This window comes from Brienomyrus brachyistius, chromosome 6, assembly GCF_023856365.1.
Source record: "Brienomyrus brachyistius isolate T26 chromosome 6, BBRACH_0.4, whole genome shotgun sequence".
In the NCBI taxonomy this organism is placed as follows: Eukaryota; Metazoa; Chordata; class Actinopteri; order Osteoglossiformes; family Mormyridae; genus Brienomyrus; species Brienomyrus brachyistius.
In genome coordinates, this window is record NC_064538.1 from 15,523,862 (window position 1) to 15,541,333 (window position 17,472).

At 43.7% G+C, this 17,472-nt stretch overlaps 1 protein-coding gene across 3 annotated transcripts in view; it reads right to left on the reverse strand.

The window, feature by feature from the left end:
* Positions 1 to 783: 783 nt before the first annotated feature.
* Positions 784 to 17,472, reverse strand: part of lamb2l (laminin, beta 2-like) — a 41,849-nt gene continuing 25,160 nt past the window's right edge. For all 3 annotated transcript variants that reach the window (XM_049016375.1, XM_049016373.1, XM_049016376.1), the window contains 18 exons: positions 13,560 to 13,680; positions 13,165 to 13,357; positions 12,891 to 13,037; positions 12,468 to 12,699; positions 11,055 to 11,200; positions 9,315 to 9,539; positions 8,994 to 9,208; positions 8,177 to 8,273; positions 7,392 to 7,764; positions 6,868 to 7,052; positions 4,962 to 5,209; positions 4,514 to 4,729; positions 4,081 to 4,225; positions 3,558 to 3,765; positions 2,993 to 3,134; positions 2,720 to 2,896; positions 1,814 to 1,979; positions 784 to 1,409 (listed from right to left, as the gene is read on the reverse strand). In XM_049016375.1, coding sequence (XP_048872332.1) covers positions 1,270 to 1,409; positions 1,814 to 1,979; positions 2,720 to 2,896; positions 2,993 to 3,134; positions 3,558 to 3,765; positions 4,081 to 4,225; positions 4,514 to 4,729; positions 4,962 to 5,209; positions 6,868 to 7,052; positions 7,392 to 7,764; positions 8,177 to 8,273; positions 8,994 to 9,208; positions 9,315 to 9,539; positions 11,055 to 11,200; positions 12,468 to 12,699; positions 12,891 to 13,037; positions 13,165 to 13,357; positions 13,560 to 13,680 — 3,376 coding nt within the window. In that variant the 3' untranslated portion in view covers positions 784 to 1,269. The remainder of the gene's footprint in view (positions 1,410 to 1,813; positions 1,980 to 2,719; positions 2,897 to 2,992; positions 3,135 to 3,557; positions 3,766 to 4,080; positions 4,226 to 4,513; positions 4,730 to 4,961; positions 5,210 to 6,867; positions 7,053 to 7,391; positions 7,765 to 8,176; positions 8,274 to 8,993; positions 9,209 to 9,314; positions 9,540 to 11,054; positions 11,201 to 12,467; positions 12,700 to 12,890; positions 13,038 to 13,164; positions 13,358 to 13,559; positions 13,681 to 17,472) is intronic.

Sequence of the window (17,472 nt, forward strand, 5' to 3'; positions counted from 1 at the left end):
ACTACGTTTCAATTAATTTTCCACTTTATAATGGTAAAAGAGATCTTGTTTCTTGTCTAGTATATTGGTATTCTTTCTGAAAGTCAGTCTTCTTTGCAATTCATCATTGTCAATAACAGGCAATAGTTTGCAAAATAGTACACCGTGCATGACAAACAAATGTAACTACATTTTCCACACACAATGCTCATTTCTGCCAGCATCATTGACTGAATCCATGAAGGGACATCGGAAGGGCATGGACACCCTCGCAGATTCAGGGGGCCCTGAATTTTATAGGGGCCCCAAAATCTACCGTGTGGGGGTGCCTTGCTTGGCAAACTCTACTGAAGAGAAAGCATTCTAGCTAAAGGACAGCTTCCTAAAAACACTACAACAATCCCTCTGTGGTTTGGGGGGGGGGGGGGGGCACGTTGGGGTTCAGCGGAATGGGACCGTGTGGAATGTGTTTGTGTGTCTGATGGAGAAGAAAATGGGCTAGACAAAAGGAGAATTCCCCCTAAATAAAGTATCTCTATTCATTTCCGCAAAGTATAACTAGTAACTAAATTATTTGTTGTGGGATATATATTTAACAAAATACTGTATTTGCTGTTTTGTATCTGATTAACAATCAACTGTTTCAGTTCTCTGTGTCCCCCTTGTGGTAATCATGCATGTAGTATCCTTTCACCATTGTTTTAGGTACAAATACAACAGTAGTTAAACCAGGTCTGGCCCAAACAGTAATACAAAAGTTTATGATACAGTAAAGCATACAAGACAATATAAAATATAATAAAATGATATTAAATGCATATTTATTGCTTATGTTTGAAATTAATAGAGAACAATATAATATATTCAACCAATACAGAGTCAGGTAATTAAATCTCAAGAGGAACCTGAATAATATTGCATTGTTCTTCACAAACATGGCAAATTCACCAGTTGGGGCACAGAACTTTTACATTTCCAGTTACTCCAGTACACCCCCAAAGTCTCAATACGATGCACAGGGCTGAGATGACCACAGTTACAGAGAATTCATATCCCAAGCTTCTATGGAGAGCAGGATTTGTTGACCAGTGTCACGGTGATTAGTGATATTTGTGCTCACATGGTTCATATACATACAAGAGAAATACAACAAGGTTTCTTGTTGATTTCCAAAAAGAGTTAAGAAGGGGATGGGTGTGTAAAGACAGTGAGACCATTTCACTACATTTACGGTCATCAGAACTTCCCATGGTCCCCTGTGTGAGGTGTCTGTAATGGTGTGGCAATGTGCTACTTCAAGCATGTGCTGTAATACTTGACTTTCTCCCGTATGTCCTCCATGATAAGGGTGACGTTCTTCTCCAAAACTTCCAACTCATCTTTCTGAGACTGCATCGTCTTCTCATTACTCAGAAATGTGTCCTCAAGTTCTGAAAATTACAAAAAAAAAGCCACATAACCATTTGGAGAAAGAGATCAGAAAGCCCCTGTTTGAAGGAGGCATTTGACCATGATGAGATGTTGATGCACCGGTGGCTGTTAAATCCCCCCACTTCCCCATTAACACACACATTCTGCGGAGCTGGCAGTTGTCCACTGGTTTTGTCCCTTAGTTGCTGATAGCAAAGATTCAAAGTCTGGTAAATCTCTCAGTCCATGAATATACCTCCAATTAACCATTATCCACATAACTACGGATTTACTTCACAGCCACGCCCAAACCTATTTTTGGTAAAAAATCTAAAAGGCCCAGATCATTACATAATTTTTTACTAAATCTGAAAGCTTTCCAGGTCAATAAGATATTAGGGATGGTACAGTAAAGGTAACATACTTTGCAGATCTTCCATGCCCTTGGTGGCCTTGTTCAGCAGATATTCAGCTTGCTTCTTGATGTCCTCAGCCCTCTGTGTTATATTACCCAGCCCTCCAGTACCTCCACCCATTGCTTCTATTTTGTCCTGCAGGTCTTTGTATTTTTTTGTTGCATCTTCAACCTCCTGGAAGATTGGAAAGCATGAGAATGTGTGAAGTACAAAGTACTGACAGTCTTCACATCCCCTGACTCATCTAGTGACTTTTTAAAGGCTACGTGTTCCCAGTCATCGTCATCTTCATCAGCATCATCATCATGGAATATGATTCGTAGTGCGCAAATACATGATAAATAACCACCTAAGTAAACAACCAAATGTGTATATTGAACTGTCTGCATCTCACTACTGAAAAATACTGCTCCAAAAAAGTTAATTTACTCAAAATGCAGTAAAACATCTTCTGTAGGATTTTTGATTGCATGGGAAGCACTGCTTGACCAATGAAGGAAAGCAGATTCAAGGTGCCACAGCAGTGTTTGACCAATGAAGGAAAGCAGATTCAAGGTGCCACAGCAGTGTTTGACCAATGAAGGAAAGCACAGTCAAGGTGCCACAGCAGTGTTTGACCAATGAAGGAAAGCAGATTCAAGGTGCCACAGCAGTGTTTGACCAATGAAGGAAAGCACAGTCAAGGTGCCACATTGATTGTCTTTTGATTCTTTAAATAAAAAAAACAAGGTAAAGTCAAAATTCATACTGCACAAAGTAACTGCATTCTGAATGGTATTCTGTATCCCATATCATGCTTCCCTGGTCATTGTCACAATACTGGGGGGGGCACATGACTTTTTGGTGTTAATACTACCTAAGAAATACATACATGCAAAAGCCAAATGCGCGCACACACACACACACACACCAACCTGCTGCAGTCCATCAGCGGCCTGGGTAGCATTATCAGATTCAGCCTTGGCCTCCCAGGCCATCTGCCTGTTCTGCTTGGTCTTATTCTTCAATGGTTCCACCGCCTCTGAGAGGTTGGCCAGCTTCATCATGGCATCCATAAGCTTCTGTTCTGTGTTATTGAGCTTACTGGCTATCTGTGTAAATAGTAGAAAGGACAGCAATTTGTGAAAGCAGCTGAAAATTAAGATGTCAAAAGACACTGTCCACACACTGGACCCTGTTCATGGTACCTCAGAAATGGATAAATTAGTGTTGCCGAGGTTCTCCTCAGTAGTCCTCAGAGCCTCTTTGGCTGCATCGACGGCCTTCCGTGCGTCGTCCAAGGCCTGTTTCGTCTGGTTGCTGGTGTCCTTCACCCCCTCTGCCTGCATCCTGCACAAATGACGCATTATCACTACGCCTGTTCCATTTAAACCAGTCACTCCGCCAAAGAGCAGAGTGCAGTACAGCGGTGCATACAAACTGCCAATGGGGTGTTTCAGTTTGTTAAAATCATTTTTTGCATTTGTGAGTTTCAAGCTGGTCAAAGTATTGTGATAATGCGGTAACAGCCGCAAGTGATACACATTGAGACTACTAAGTTACCTTTTTTGCTTTTACTTCTTTGCAGATCCAGGGGGAGATTTGGCTTAGATACTAACCTTAGCAAGTATAAGCAGGGTAATTCATCTGAATTATATACAGTATAGTCATACAAATGGCTATAACTGAAGTGTCTATTCAAATATAATGTCATATATTACAACAGAAATCTCTCTCCTAGGTTCTTTAGCTCTCTCACTCTCGGTCTCTTACTTCACATCCTTTGCCTCATGTAGCAGGTCCATGGCTTTCTGAAGCTCAGCGAAAGTGTGGTTGAAGATGCTCTCAGTGTTGGTGAGGTTGACAATGCTCTTTTTGATCTCCTCCACGACTTTGGCCAGGTCACTAGCATTGACTGGTAGGGAGATGTTCAGCACCTTCTGGGCCACCTTCTCAATGCTCTCTGGATCTGCACCCTCCTCTGTTAACAGGCCAGTGAGCAAACAGCCTCGGTTAGCCACTTTATAAATGATACTTATTTTTGATTACTAGCTCTAGGGTCATGAAGAAAAAAAATTGCTGCTAGAACAGGCTTCAGGCTTACTCACCACTGGATAAAAGGTCATAAAGCATGGATAGTGTATATATATATGTCTTAAGACTTATTTTAATAACTCCAATATTTGAATATTACAAATTGTTTCTTCAAAGCTATTTAAGTAGAGAAATAGCAGTAAAAACATTCAAAGACAAGCTAAAAAGAAATAAACCTTCCATCAAAAAAGACTCAACTGACCTGTGAGGAAATCTCTGATTTCCTTGATGAAATCCTTCAATTTCTTGTTGGAATTTTCGAAAGAGGTCTTCTTACTCTGTGCTTTTTCCAGAGTCCCCATGGCCTTCGTCTTCATGTCATTGGTAAGCATTCTCACATCCCGGAGCTGTATGCAGAGCGCGTGGATTGCATTCATGAGCATATTGCGAGCACACAGCAATCACTCAGCAGCCAGACATACCAAGCCGCAAGCTCACACAGTCATTCACAAAAATACGCAAGAAGTCATTCACCCGAGGTCGACTCTAGTTCTAGTCCATGCTGGAGCATTTCTTTGTAAATCCAGCAAAGCCGGATGGCTTTGACTACAATTAGTGCTACAATAGACTCATTAAGCACTGTATGTGTTTTAAGTTTATGTCAAAAGTAATTTTCCGACAGGATGCAGACAGACCTTCTTAGCGACCATATCTAGCTCCTCGTTAACCATGTTGATGCTCTGGGTAACATTGTTGGCCTTCGTTAAGGCTCTCGCTGCAGCACTCACAGCCCCGGAACACCCCTCTCCTCCACACTGCCTTTGTCCTTCACTGTCCTTACAGCCAGAGCCCCCACAAAGACTCTCCAGGCAGGTGCCATTATCGGTGAGGTTCCCATGACCACCGCACACCTGAATGGAGACGGAAAGGTTCAACAAGATCAAGTCAAGAGCCTGTGATGCACAAGGAAAAGTGGAAAAACACCATCAACGGAAAGTGCTATAGCATACGTTCCTTCAAGAAAGAAGACCCTTACAAGAGGTTATTCACCACCGTGATGGCAAGCACAGAGATTCAACAATGAATATCAACTATGAGGGATCCCAAATACATCCCATAACCTCTAAAGAAGGTGTTTCTCACTTTTTCACTTAGGTTCCGCACTGTCTGGTCCAGGCCTTCGGTTTTCATCTGCAGATCGACCAGGGATTTGTTCTGAGCAGTCATCGTGTGCAGAAGACCGTCACGATTACTGGCAAGCAGGTCTTCAACCTGCTGGCGCGTGTCAGCGGACTGGGTCACGGGGCTGTCCGGGCCTGACACCGAGGAATTGCACAGGTGCTCCGCGTTTTGGGACTCCCTGTAGTACTTACGCACTCTTTCATACTGCTCTGCGGAAGACAATGCAGCACCACCAATGACTCGGCAGGACTGGAGAGAGAATATCTGGTGGAGACACCTACGTTCTCCGTATACAAGCCAGCACAGCTCATAAAGGAAGATGTAGTTCATTACAAAACAGACTAAATTAACTTCAAGAACTAGATGGTGTACAGCTTAAAGGCTCATTTATAAGACTGATAGTAATTTTGACAAGGTAAGTGTGTTCAGTTTGTTTAGCTATGAGTGTTACAGCTACTGTAAGCACTAACCTTTCTCTGGGACAGAATACATAAACATTTGGGATGTAATGATACACTCAACTGATGATTTGATACGATTCACCATTTTGAGCTCACGATACGATTTTCTCATGATTTTCAGAATTACAGAATGAGCTGCAGACAAGTTTATTCAAAAATATTCCTTTATCTTTCTAAACTGTGCAAAACATGTCCTCTTCTTATCAGTGCAACTCAAACTGAATAAAATACTGAATAAAAACTAAATCAAAATAAATTAAAAAAAATCTACAAACAGTAACGCTTTACATTTATGGCACCTTCATAATGCTTTTATATTGCATTCATAAAACGTTCAGTACACCTTCATAATGTATTCATTAAGTATTCAGAAATCATCCATAAACATCATGTATATATATCTTTACATCCTAACATCCCTTAAGAGCTTTAATATACATTAATAACAAACATTGCATGATTATACAGTTATAATGTTTGTTATTAATGTATATTACAGCTGTTAAGGGATGTTACGATGTTAAAGTGTACTTGCATGCTGCTTATGAATGTTCTATAAATGCATAATGAATGCATTATGAAGGTGCAGTTAATACAAAACGTTACCAAATAAAGTAAGGATTGCATGTGCAGCTTTTTAGCGTGGTTTGCCCTTTTAATAATCTTCGCTCTGGAGGTGGTGAATTGAGCTCACTGTGGTGTCGGTGGACATGCTGAAGCATGTTCCTTGTGCTATTTGTGTATGTTATCAGTCTTTTACAGTGTTTGCACACAGTTTTTGTCTTGTCTGCTTTTCTGGCTTTTTCTGTTTTTGTTTGTGATTACCGGAAAGCTAAAATTCTGCCACACCGCCGATTTAAGATCAGGGGTGTGTCCTTAATTTCAAATTCACTCAATCTTGCGTTCGGTCAAAACCAAAAAGTAAACGCAAGACGTCGACGTGAATACACAGTCACATCTGACGTCGAACTGACGTAGTGAAATGAAATGTAATATTACACCAGTTTTTCTGTTAAGTACCGTGAAGTTCTCCTAAAGTAGCGATTCATTTTCCACATCAGCCGGTTTAAATCGTCATACATTTACATCGATTTTTAACCGATTCGTGATTCATCGTTACATGCCTAATAAACATACACATTAACTATAATATACAATGAACACCACTAAAATGTCAAAATCAGCCACCTTCTCCCACCTGTCGCAATGACAGGCAATAACATAAACAAATAAGATGCTTCCATCCCAGTTAATGTGAAGAGAACAAACAGCGAAAAGAGAAAGATTTACTTTGGTATTTTGAAACTGAAGGGCGAGTTGTGACCCACTGCCAGATGCTGGAATTCCAAAACACGGCCCTGCAGGAAGCCTGCACGTTTCATTAAGAATTTATGCCGCTGCCCTACCTGCGAACCCAGCGCTACGCAAATTGTCCAGGTCGTGCCACTTCTGAGCTAATGTGATGTTCATGTCTCTGAGGTCGTCCTCTAGCTGTGTCAGGTTCTGGCGCAGCCGTCCCTCGGCCACCATGCTGTCATTCAACTCATTGGCCAGGCCCATCAGTCGGCCGTCAGTCAGAGCAATCTCCGCCCTGGCAAAGGAAAGGAGGAGATATGCCGATATAATGAAAGATCGGCACAACTGATCTTAAGACATCACTCTGCTGGCTAAGGGATTTGAACTGGTGACAGGCTCCAAATCATTAACATGATACAGAACATGCCGTTCTTTTGCACAATATGTAAATAATATGTAAAAATAAATAGTCATTAAAGCAAGACAACTAAGAAGAGCCCAGGTACTGTTCAATGGCTATCAAATATGATTCTGTTGGCCCATGTGACAGTGGTTGTAGTACAAGAGCAAAGAGCACCCCCTATTCTCACAGCAAAGTGTTACACGAATGATGCATGATGCATGGCCACCGTACCTCAGCTCGTCGAGGGCCTGGCTGATCAGCTCGAAGACCTTGTCTCCCACCCCATGGGCAATCAAATCCCGGATGGTGGCTAGCTTCCTCTCCAGGTCCCGAATGCGACTGTCGCCGATTCCTGGGGCGACGCCAGTTTCCTGAATCTGCCGAACGTTGTCTCTGATTTGATCTAGGTCCTTCTGCAGCTCCTGCACCACGGTGTCCCATTGTCTGAAGCAGGGGTGGCAGGGATTGCAGTGGGGGAATCTGCCAGTGTAGTTGCGTGCGCACGTGTCACAGAGGGTCCCTGTCGCCTTCTCTACACAATCGCACTCCCCCGTCAGTCGGTCACACTGCTGCCTCTTGGAGCCCTCTGGGTTACAGTTGCATTCTGGGTAAAACAGCAAACGCAGAGAGGGATGCCAAGTAAATCACACATGGGGATTCTGCTTCCAAGGCCTGCAGCTTAATCTTCTGAAAAGGGTTCAAGCCCATCAGAGTCTCAGGGAAAATAAGCTGCTTATAAGTGTTGTCTCAGCTTTTTTTCCAGCCACACAATGCGGTTGAGCATAATATTTCCAGATGAGCTTGAGATTAATTTCTTGTAAGAAACGAGGCTGCAGATACTAAGTCGCCACACAGTAGCCGCCTGAACAAAAACGATGGAAATAGGCAGAGAAAAAAAGATTAAACTGCACAGAAGACATGAGAGGAAGATAAGTGTTACCACAGGAAGTGCCATTAATGGCTTCAGCGAAAGAAGGCAACAGCAACAATAACGAGGATGAAGACTAACTTCATACCTTGGCATCTGACCTCAGGGTCTCCCCAGGAGAACTGAGGACACTCAGAACAGTTCCTTCCCCAGAACCCGGGGCGGCAGTGGCACTGCCCAGTGAACTGGAAGAGTGGAGGTGGGAATGTAGGGTCAGATGAACAAGAGAAACTTCACAATGTGGGCTTGTTATCATGGGACACACTCACTGTTAGCTACATCATTTCATCCACACTAACATCAAGAAAGGTTTTAGAATAATTTAAACATACAGTACCAGTCAAAAGTTTGCACATACCAAAGGAGAGTGATTGCATCACATGACCTGGCCACCTGACCTGAACATAGTAGAAATGGTTTTGGAGGAGTTTCACCACAGTGTGAAGGAAGCAGCCAATGAGTGATCAGCATATATTTGGTACCTCCTTAAGGACAGTTGGAAAAGCTTCTCAGGAGGCCACTCTAGGTCAGCCAGTCCCTAGAACATTTGGTGTTAAGGGCCTTGCTCAAGGGCCTAATGGTGGGATCACTCTGCCAATCCTGAGATTTGAGCCAGCAACCTTCCAATTCATAGAGCTGCTCCCCCAACAAATTATTTTTTTTGTTTAATACTTGGTCAGTGCGTAATTTCATGTGTTATTTTATAGTTTTGATGTCTTTAGAATTATTCTAATGTAGAAAACAGTACAAATAGACATTTATATGTCCAAACTTTTTATTGGTACTGTATTCAGACAGGAAAATCAAAGAAAAATTAAAAAAAGAGGAAACTATATATGTAATTAAACCCCCTCCAACCTGCCCCCCACCATTCCCACCACGCCCCCTCAGAGATGCCAAGTCACCAGGTTGCAGTGTGACCCGGCACTGTGGTCAGGGTGGCAGCCGCATGGCTCGCAGCCCCAGTCTGTCCCGAAGTTCCAGTGATTGGGTGCGCACTCGTCGCAGTTGCGTCCCACCACATTGGGTCGGCACAGACACGCCCCCGTCTGCTGGTCACAGGAACAATGACCCCCCGTGCAGTGGGTCAGCAGCGTGCCTGCTGTCACGCAGGTGCAGTCTACGAAGGACATCACAGCGAACTGCAGCTTAATGGTGCCCTAAGATAGTGACAGCACTAATGCATCTACTGTAACTTTTCCTCAAGTTAGACCAGCTTGACTTACGTCTGCAGTCCCGGAGCAAGGCGTTCCCATAGTAGCCCTCTCTGCACTGGGAGCAGGATGGACCAGCTGTATTATACAAGCACTTGAGACACTGGCCAGTGTGAGGGTCACATGACTCAGGGTCCAGGGGGTCATTGTTGTTGTTGCACTGACAAGGGCGGCACTCTCCTCCTTGCCTTTTAGGGTCCCCGAAGAAACCAGGGGCACAGCGGTCACACTGTGCACCTAAAGAACACGGGAAAATGATTATCCCTTAACACTCAAGTCCTTAAGAACTGATTTTGAAAGCTGCGCTTATCTTATTGGCTTATCTATTGATATATACAGCACTGGAAAAAAATTAAGACACTCCATTTTTTTTTTGAATCTGCATTCTTAAATCCTGGATTAACCCTAGTTCTGCTGGCAGAAGGCTACACTGTGAAGACAGCTGCTTCTAGGCTCAAAGTTTCTAAGACAGCAGTGCACAAGAACAAGGTGAAGCAGGAGACACTGGCAATAACAACGAAAAACCAGCCAGGTAGAGGGCAGAAGCAACTTTTTAATGTTACAGATGACCGTCAATTTATCCGGCAATAAACCGGAGGATGACTTCAGGGTGACCTTCAGAAAGAATGGGAAACAATAAGTGGTGTGAAGTGCACGTCTAGGCTCCTAGAAGCATAAAGCCATAAAGCAAGGAAGAAGCCCTTCATCAATGGGAGACAGAGAAGAGCCAGGTTGGAGTTTACAAAAAAAAATTAGATTTTAAATAAGAAAATAAGAAATGAGTGAAAACTTTGCTGTGTTCTCTTAATTTTTTCCAGAGCTGTACATACCCTCACACACACACACACACACACACACACACGTATGCATGTACACAGCCACATATACCCACACATATACAGTATACAAAGAGACACCTTTATGCAGTTATCAGGTATACTGGCTCAGGACCTCGACAGGTCCGCACACCATTAAGGTTATTAACATTCGCTTACCCAGTAGAAGATGTCAGTCCATCACGGGACATTGACACGATCACTCACTATAGTCAACATGAAAGTATCAAACCCCCTAGCCTGGGGGGTATAAGGATATGCCCTGAGCTGCCCATATACACGAACAGTAAGGGGATACCCACAAATCGCATTTTACGAGTTAACAAGTTGCAATTTCAAGTCACAGTTAATGCATTTGCAACTAGTACTACACTGACGAATGACTATTTAGATGGGGAAAGTTACACTGCCAATAGCCTGTGAGATTTGCAATTAACTTTTTACGCACGATTACTTTAGACATAAATCCTCTTCCGCTTTCAGCCCAGTCCCCGCAATGTTCTCTGGAGCTCTCCATTTGGCTTACGCTCATCAAAACTTGATGACAGTGGGATTCCTTTTGTTTGTCAAAATCCATTGGACAGTGTTAGCCTATCTTTTCCCACGTAATTAGTAATTCAATAAAATCTAGTCTTGAAGTTGAAAATGCGTAAAGTGAAATTCGTAATGGCAAACCGAACATCATGAACTCATAAATCAGGATTCGTAAATGTGAAATGAGGATTGTACTCACGTAAATTAGGCAGGTGACATGAGCACACAATTATAACTCTGAATACGGATTTATGTTTCATAAAATTACAATATCATAACGACATTCAAGTATGATTACTTTAGATATGAATCTCCATAGTTAATTATTTGGTAATAAATTCATATGTTAAAGGCCATAAGCCGCATTCAGTGTCATATTCACCTGTGTAGCCCTGTTGGCAGTGACAGACGATCTGATTGTGCTCAGCATGGCAGGAGTGGCCGCTGCCTAGGGTCCCGGGGCATGGGCACGGGCGGCAGTGCTCCACAGAGCCTAGCACCGGGTTTCCATAGAAACCTTCCGCACATCTGCGATGGTGGAACAGGGAGATTAACTGTTAATATACCGACATTTCCTCATTAACAACATTACATACATCAGGTACTACAGGTCAGTATTAGAATCCAAAACCATTCGTTTGTCATACAAAAACCTCAGCACATGTGGCCTTGAGAGGTAAAGTGGGCTATCCCACGTCAGTCAAAAATGAGTTTAGTGTCCAATATTAATTATTGAGGGTCTATCTGTTATTATCTAAGTCATACCTCTGTGCTACCTATGATATATATCAATTGTAGGGTATAGGCACATTGATTTTTTGAAAAAATTTCAACTTATTTTCTCAAAACTTTGTTTTTGTGGGATAGCCCACTTTACCTCTCAAGGGCACATATGTCAGTGTCATTTTGCTTTTTTTTTAACGCTTCTACTAATTGGATAATGTGCAGCATTTGCTTAAATATTTTTTATTTTGTGACAGTACTTTTTTTAGTAAATTCATTTTCATTAATAAGCACCGAGGTATTTTAATAACAGGGTTTATTTTACAGGTATTCTGGTTACTTCCAGACATTCCTTGGCTGAGGTTTTCTCCTACATCTCGCTGATCACATTCCCAGATCCGATATCACAAGAGACAGGAACATCTGAATCGGTATAAAATTCATAACGAAAGTCTCAACATTTAATCCAAACCCGAACTGGCCACACGGAATATATTTTTTCCCCTCATAAATTGAGCTGACAAGTTACACCAAAAAAGAAAGAAAGTCCTTTTTCACGCCAGCTCTAATTTTAGACACTTTAACTCACCTCCATTCAGCATTATCTTCAATTCTCAGCCTTGTCCAACAAATGGACTGATTTGCACAAGATATAGCTAAATGCAGATGTATCAGGCATGCACTGCAGGTGCTCCACCATTCAGAATAAGCTTCAATTTGGTCTAAGGAGTTTAGTCCCACCCATGCCAACCCACATAGGCGACTCTAGTCTTCCTCCCAGAGGAGAGAGCCCAAACAGTCATTCAAACAGAGAAATACATTTGTAGAAAAACAGTATATACATTCATAATAATTATTATTACACATGGATAGGACTAACACAGGCCAATATAACTTTGAACACATTTCGTTTCCATCTCACCAGTAACTGCACACTCGCTAAACCACTTGAATCATTTATCCTGAGCTGGTAGGGTTTGCTACAGGAAACTGGCCCAGCCTGCATACAACCCTTAATCCTGGGTGCAGACCTGGGTTTCAGCGCTGCCCCATGAGCCCCGGGACCCCCCACCTGTCACAGTAGTCCCCTGTGGTATAATCCCTGCAGCCGCGGCAGGCACCCGTCTGGCTGTTGCAGTTGTCCGCGTGTCCATTGCATTGGCATGGTCTGCAGTAGGGGAAGCCCCACTGGCCGGGTTGGCAGTCGGCACAGCGCTGTCCACTGGCCCCTGCCCTGCAGGGGCACTGACCCGTCACCGGGTCACACTGGTGGCTGTGGGATCCTGACTTGTGGCATTCGCAAGCTGTGGAAAAAAACAGGACAACAGAAGTGGCACTCTGGGGGAAACACAGGGAAGAGTGGAAGACTCCCAAATAACTAAAAAGCCAATACGTGCCTATATATACAATCAACATTATATAAACCTACGAGCTGCGAGCAACAAACATCTTCTTATGGTTTTATACTTTTTTCAAACACAGGATGCATCCTCACCAGTGCAGCCGTAAGGTCCCCCAAAGCCGTAGGTTCCTGGGGCACACTGGTCGCACTGGCGACCCATCACATTGGGCTTACACTGACACTGACCTCCGACCTTTTCGCACTCTGTGCTGAGCGACCCCTGGGGGTTACAATTACAAGCTGCAAAGCCAGGCAGCAGTCGGAGAGAAGAAAACAAGAATAAGTATGGAGTCAAGTTCCTCAGCTGACGTGAGGTAAAGCAAAATAAAACAAGATCGCATCGCCAGGTTTAAGGTCAGCTACTCACGCAGGGCACCGCCGTGCATCACAGCAGAGATGCTGCAAATGAGCTTGGTGCACATCTCTGCCAAAGGTGGCAGGGGCGCCATCATGAAGGAGCCCACACACATATAGTGCAGCATCTCCTGACGGCGGTGTTCTGATGCAGGCGTGCCCTCCAAAAAGCCAGGCAGGTCCGTGTACTTGGGGATAAGAACTAGCTATGGGACATAAGACCATGTCAACTCAATGCTGGGGTGGCATATGTCCCGACTGCCACTCCTATATTAGCAAATTGTCATCTTAGCCTGACCTGCAACAACTCTACCACTAGGTGGCGACAGTCCACAACACAAGTTTCCACTACCAGTTATTTTACATCCATAACTGGATGTTTATGGAAGGAGCCGTCAGCTGACCCACCGAGTCAATCAGAATGAAGGCAGTCAGATGGCGGTGAGTGGCTTGGTGTCGCTGGAAGCGGATGGCTATAACGTATCGGTTATTTGGCTCAAAGCAGAAGGGCCGAGGCATCTGTGAGTACCTGGACAGGCATAAGATCCGTGAAAGTAATTATTAATATCTAAATAATGTTATTTAGATATGTTATATGTTGTTATGCAAATGATACACAGTATATATATGTTAACCCTGATGATACATCACTACTATCTCAGTTAGAAGTACTGGGTAACAGGTGCTGGATGGCAAAAAATTTCCTTATGTTAAACACAGAAAAAACAGAAGTTCTGGTAATGGGTCCCAAGGCTGCAAGAAATAAGTTTCACCACCTCAACATAGGTGGCCTTCCTACACAACCTATCACGGTGGTTAGAAATCTAGAAATTGCGTTCTTGTTGATTCAGATCTATGGTTTGATGCTCACATAATAAATATTACTAGAACTGCGTTTTATCGTTCTCAAGGTGAGGGATATCTGTTAGTACCCAGGGTAGAAAGAGCTACGGCAGGCTGCAGAGCTTTCACCTATAGAGCTGGTCTTCCACCGGATGTGCGGGTTTCAGGCTCACTCAATATTCAAGTCTAGACTTAAAAACACACCTGTTTAGTTTAGTGTATAGGGACACTAGTTCTAGCTCTAGTTAACTCCTCACTCCCAGTTAGATCTATAGTGTGAGGTGTAGAGCTGGGTGGGGATCGGTGCCATTGGCTTTGGATAAACTGAACTGTCAGTGCTGCCACTCTAGCTTCACAATCCCTTGTGGAACTGGAGTGCTGACACTTCAGGGACTCCCCATGCCCGCATTCCCACGTGCCTCTCCCTCCTACTGATGCTGCCATAGCCATATCTGCCAGAGCTTGCACTTTGCACTTCATATTGTACTCACCTAGCTTTTAGCACTGCCAATAGTATCCCCTGCTTTGACTAACTGCACATTTTATTTCCCCTAACCCTCCTGGGGTGTGCTGCCTGGAGACCTCAATCTATCAAGATATTCAGCACACCCTGCTACATGTGACGTTGCCACTACCCATGACGTCCCTGCATCCAGCTCGCCGTTCTGCCTGTGTCATCTTCCACATGTGACCCGCTGCCTTACTTCTGGTTGCCTGGCGATTGGAAGGAGAGTCGGCACCGGCTTGTCATCACCTCCCTGCTCCCCGGTTGTGTCTCAAATCTTATGATTTGGACAGTGTGACTTGGCACTTAGCCATCTCTCCTATTTGACTCTCCCTGCCGGCCCCTGGAGGATGGGCTCCCCCTTTGAGTCTGGCCCCTCCCAAGGTTTCTTCCTTTTAGGGAGTTTTTCCTTGCCACTGTCGCCTATGGCTTACTCACTGGGGGCTTTGGGTGGGGAAGCTGTAAAGCGCTTTAAGACAATGTAAGGTTATGATAATGCGCTATACAAAAATAAATTTGTTGTTGTTAAATCTGATCTAGATTAAAACCTTACGTGGACAATCTTGTGGGTTCCCTAATAAGAGGTGATGCCATCTTTCTAGTCGGCAGGCTGGACATTGGCACTTGTCAAGGAACCAACAGACCGGATAACTGCGTAAAGCAGTGGGAGCAGGACCTCCTCCTTATGAAGAGCAGGAAGAGTGTCTTAGTGGACAGCAACAGATTGTGGAGGAGGCATCACACCCTTCAGTCAGGACCCTGAGGCTATGGAGCTGGGGGGGTGGGTGGGGGGAGGCGCAGTGTGTAATGCTCCTCATCCAAGGTAGCGCTCACACAGTACAGGCACCAAGAACAAACAACAAATCTGTGGAATAGCGGGTTGAATATAAGCACCTCTTTAATGGCAGGTACCACTGTAATTTCGCCACGGGCAGAGAGAGTGGATAAGCTACTGGATAAGTCATTGGACAACCTAGACTTCCAAATGGCTACAGATCACCATAGCAACATACATCCTGTGGTCTTCCACCATTCATCGTTTCGTTTCACAGTTCAAATTTCCACCTAACCGCAAAGACCCAAAACTTTTTAAAAGTTTTCTTAAAACTCTGCAGCAGGGGTTAAATTTAAAATGAATGTACATAATTTGCATTGTCAGCTTAATTAACAAGTATCTGCTTGAAGCCAGACAGCAGAGTTAAAGTTCCCCCAGGCTCTCATTTATGATTCAAGATTCGACTAATCCCAGCATGCTCACCCTGGCAACCCTATTTGCCCTGCCCAAGTTCCTTAAATGATTCTGGCTGAAACAGTGGTGTTGGCTTCAACAACAGAGGCCATCAGTCCAACACGTTATCAAAGACACAGGGTTGGAGTTTGTTCAGGGCTTGTTTTGTGAACAAGAATTCATCTATCCATCTTCCATAACTGCTTAGCCAGTAAGTCGCAGTGAGATTAGAGCCTGTTTCAGCAAGCACAGAGCATGGCGGAGAGGACCCCATGGATCGGACACTAGTCCATCTCAGGCCACATGCCCTATGGGCAATGTGACGATGCAAGTTCACCAAGTTGTGTTTTATGGATTGCCAGGAGAACACCAGATTAGCAAGGGACACCCCACAGAAACTTTACATTCAAAGGTAAGACCTGAAGTCACCCAACCGGGAGAGAGGCTTCCAAAGTCCTCCACGTCTGTTCAATGCAGAGTATGATATTTTACGTATGTAAAGAAAACGCAACTAGTTTAACTTATAATAAGGAATTACATATGAATTTTACTTACTATATTAAGCACCAGGGCATACATTACATTTATTTAGCAGATGCTTTCATCTGAAGTGAGATAACATGAGGTCAGCTACTGCCCCAGGAGTAGCCTGGGGCTTTGCACAGTGCTGATGAGGTCACTTAGCAGGTCACAGAACATCGTCTTCTGAACATGAGCACAGACCCCTAACTGCTAAGCTATACAGCACTAGACACAGAGGCTACCTGACAGAATTCATCTATGGCTTCAAAGATTTAAGCAGGAAAGAAAGAAAAATAATAATAATAAATTTACTAGGGCTGCCACTATTTTTCTATGGATTAATCTATCGACTATTTTACCAATTGGTCAATTAATTTAAACGATAAAATCAAACAGACCCATTTATCCATCCATCCATCCATTTTCCAAACCGCTTATCCTACTGGGTCACGGGGGGTCCGGAGCCTATCCCGGAAGCAATGGGCACAAGGCAGGGAACAACCCAGGATGGGGGGCCAACCCATCGCAGGGCACACTCACACACCAGTCCCTCACACATGCACACCTATGGGCAATTTTAGTAACTCCAATCAGTCTCAGCATGTTTTTGGACTGTGGAGGGAAACCGGAGTACCCGGTGGAAACCCCACGACAACATGGGGAGAACATGCAAACTCCGCACACACGTTACCAAGGCGGAGACTCGAACCCGGGTCCCAGAGGTGTGAGGCAGCACCATTAACCACTGCACCACCATGCCGCCCATAGACCCATTTAATTTAAGTTCATTTTATTTTGACAACAACAAACTGTATGTAACGATAATGGACGCCGACTTTTTGGCACCATACGGACATTATTTTCGCCCACAATTCGATAAGCAAATTAGTAATGTCCCTTTTGTGATGCGGTGCATATTGTGAAGCCCAAAAGTTGGTAATATATATAAATTCGGTGTATCTGCATGCTTATTAAAATCGGTTAGCTGAGCATGTACATCACGGAAGAGATTAGCACTGAATTCATGAAAGGGACAACAGAGCGACCACATCATCTTATAAAAGAGGAGATGCTGTGGATAAACAAGGTAAAAAGATGGTGGTGTGGCGCTGTGTGTTCCACACTTTTTTGTAAATATAGTTTTCATTTTTATTTCAATTCATAAATTATTTTCTTTTATTTAGTGTCCGTTTTCATTTCAGTTTTAGTTTACGATAATAACA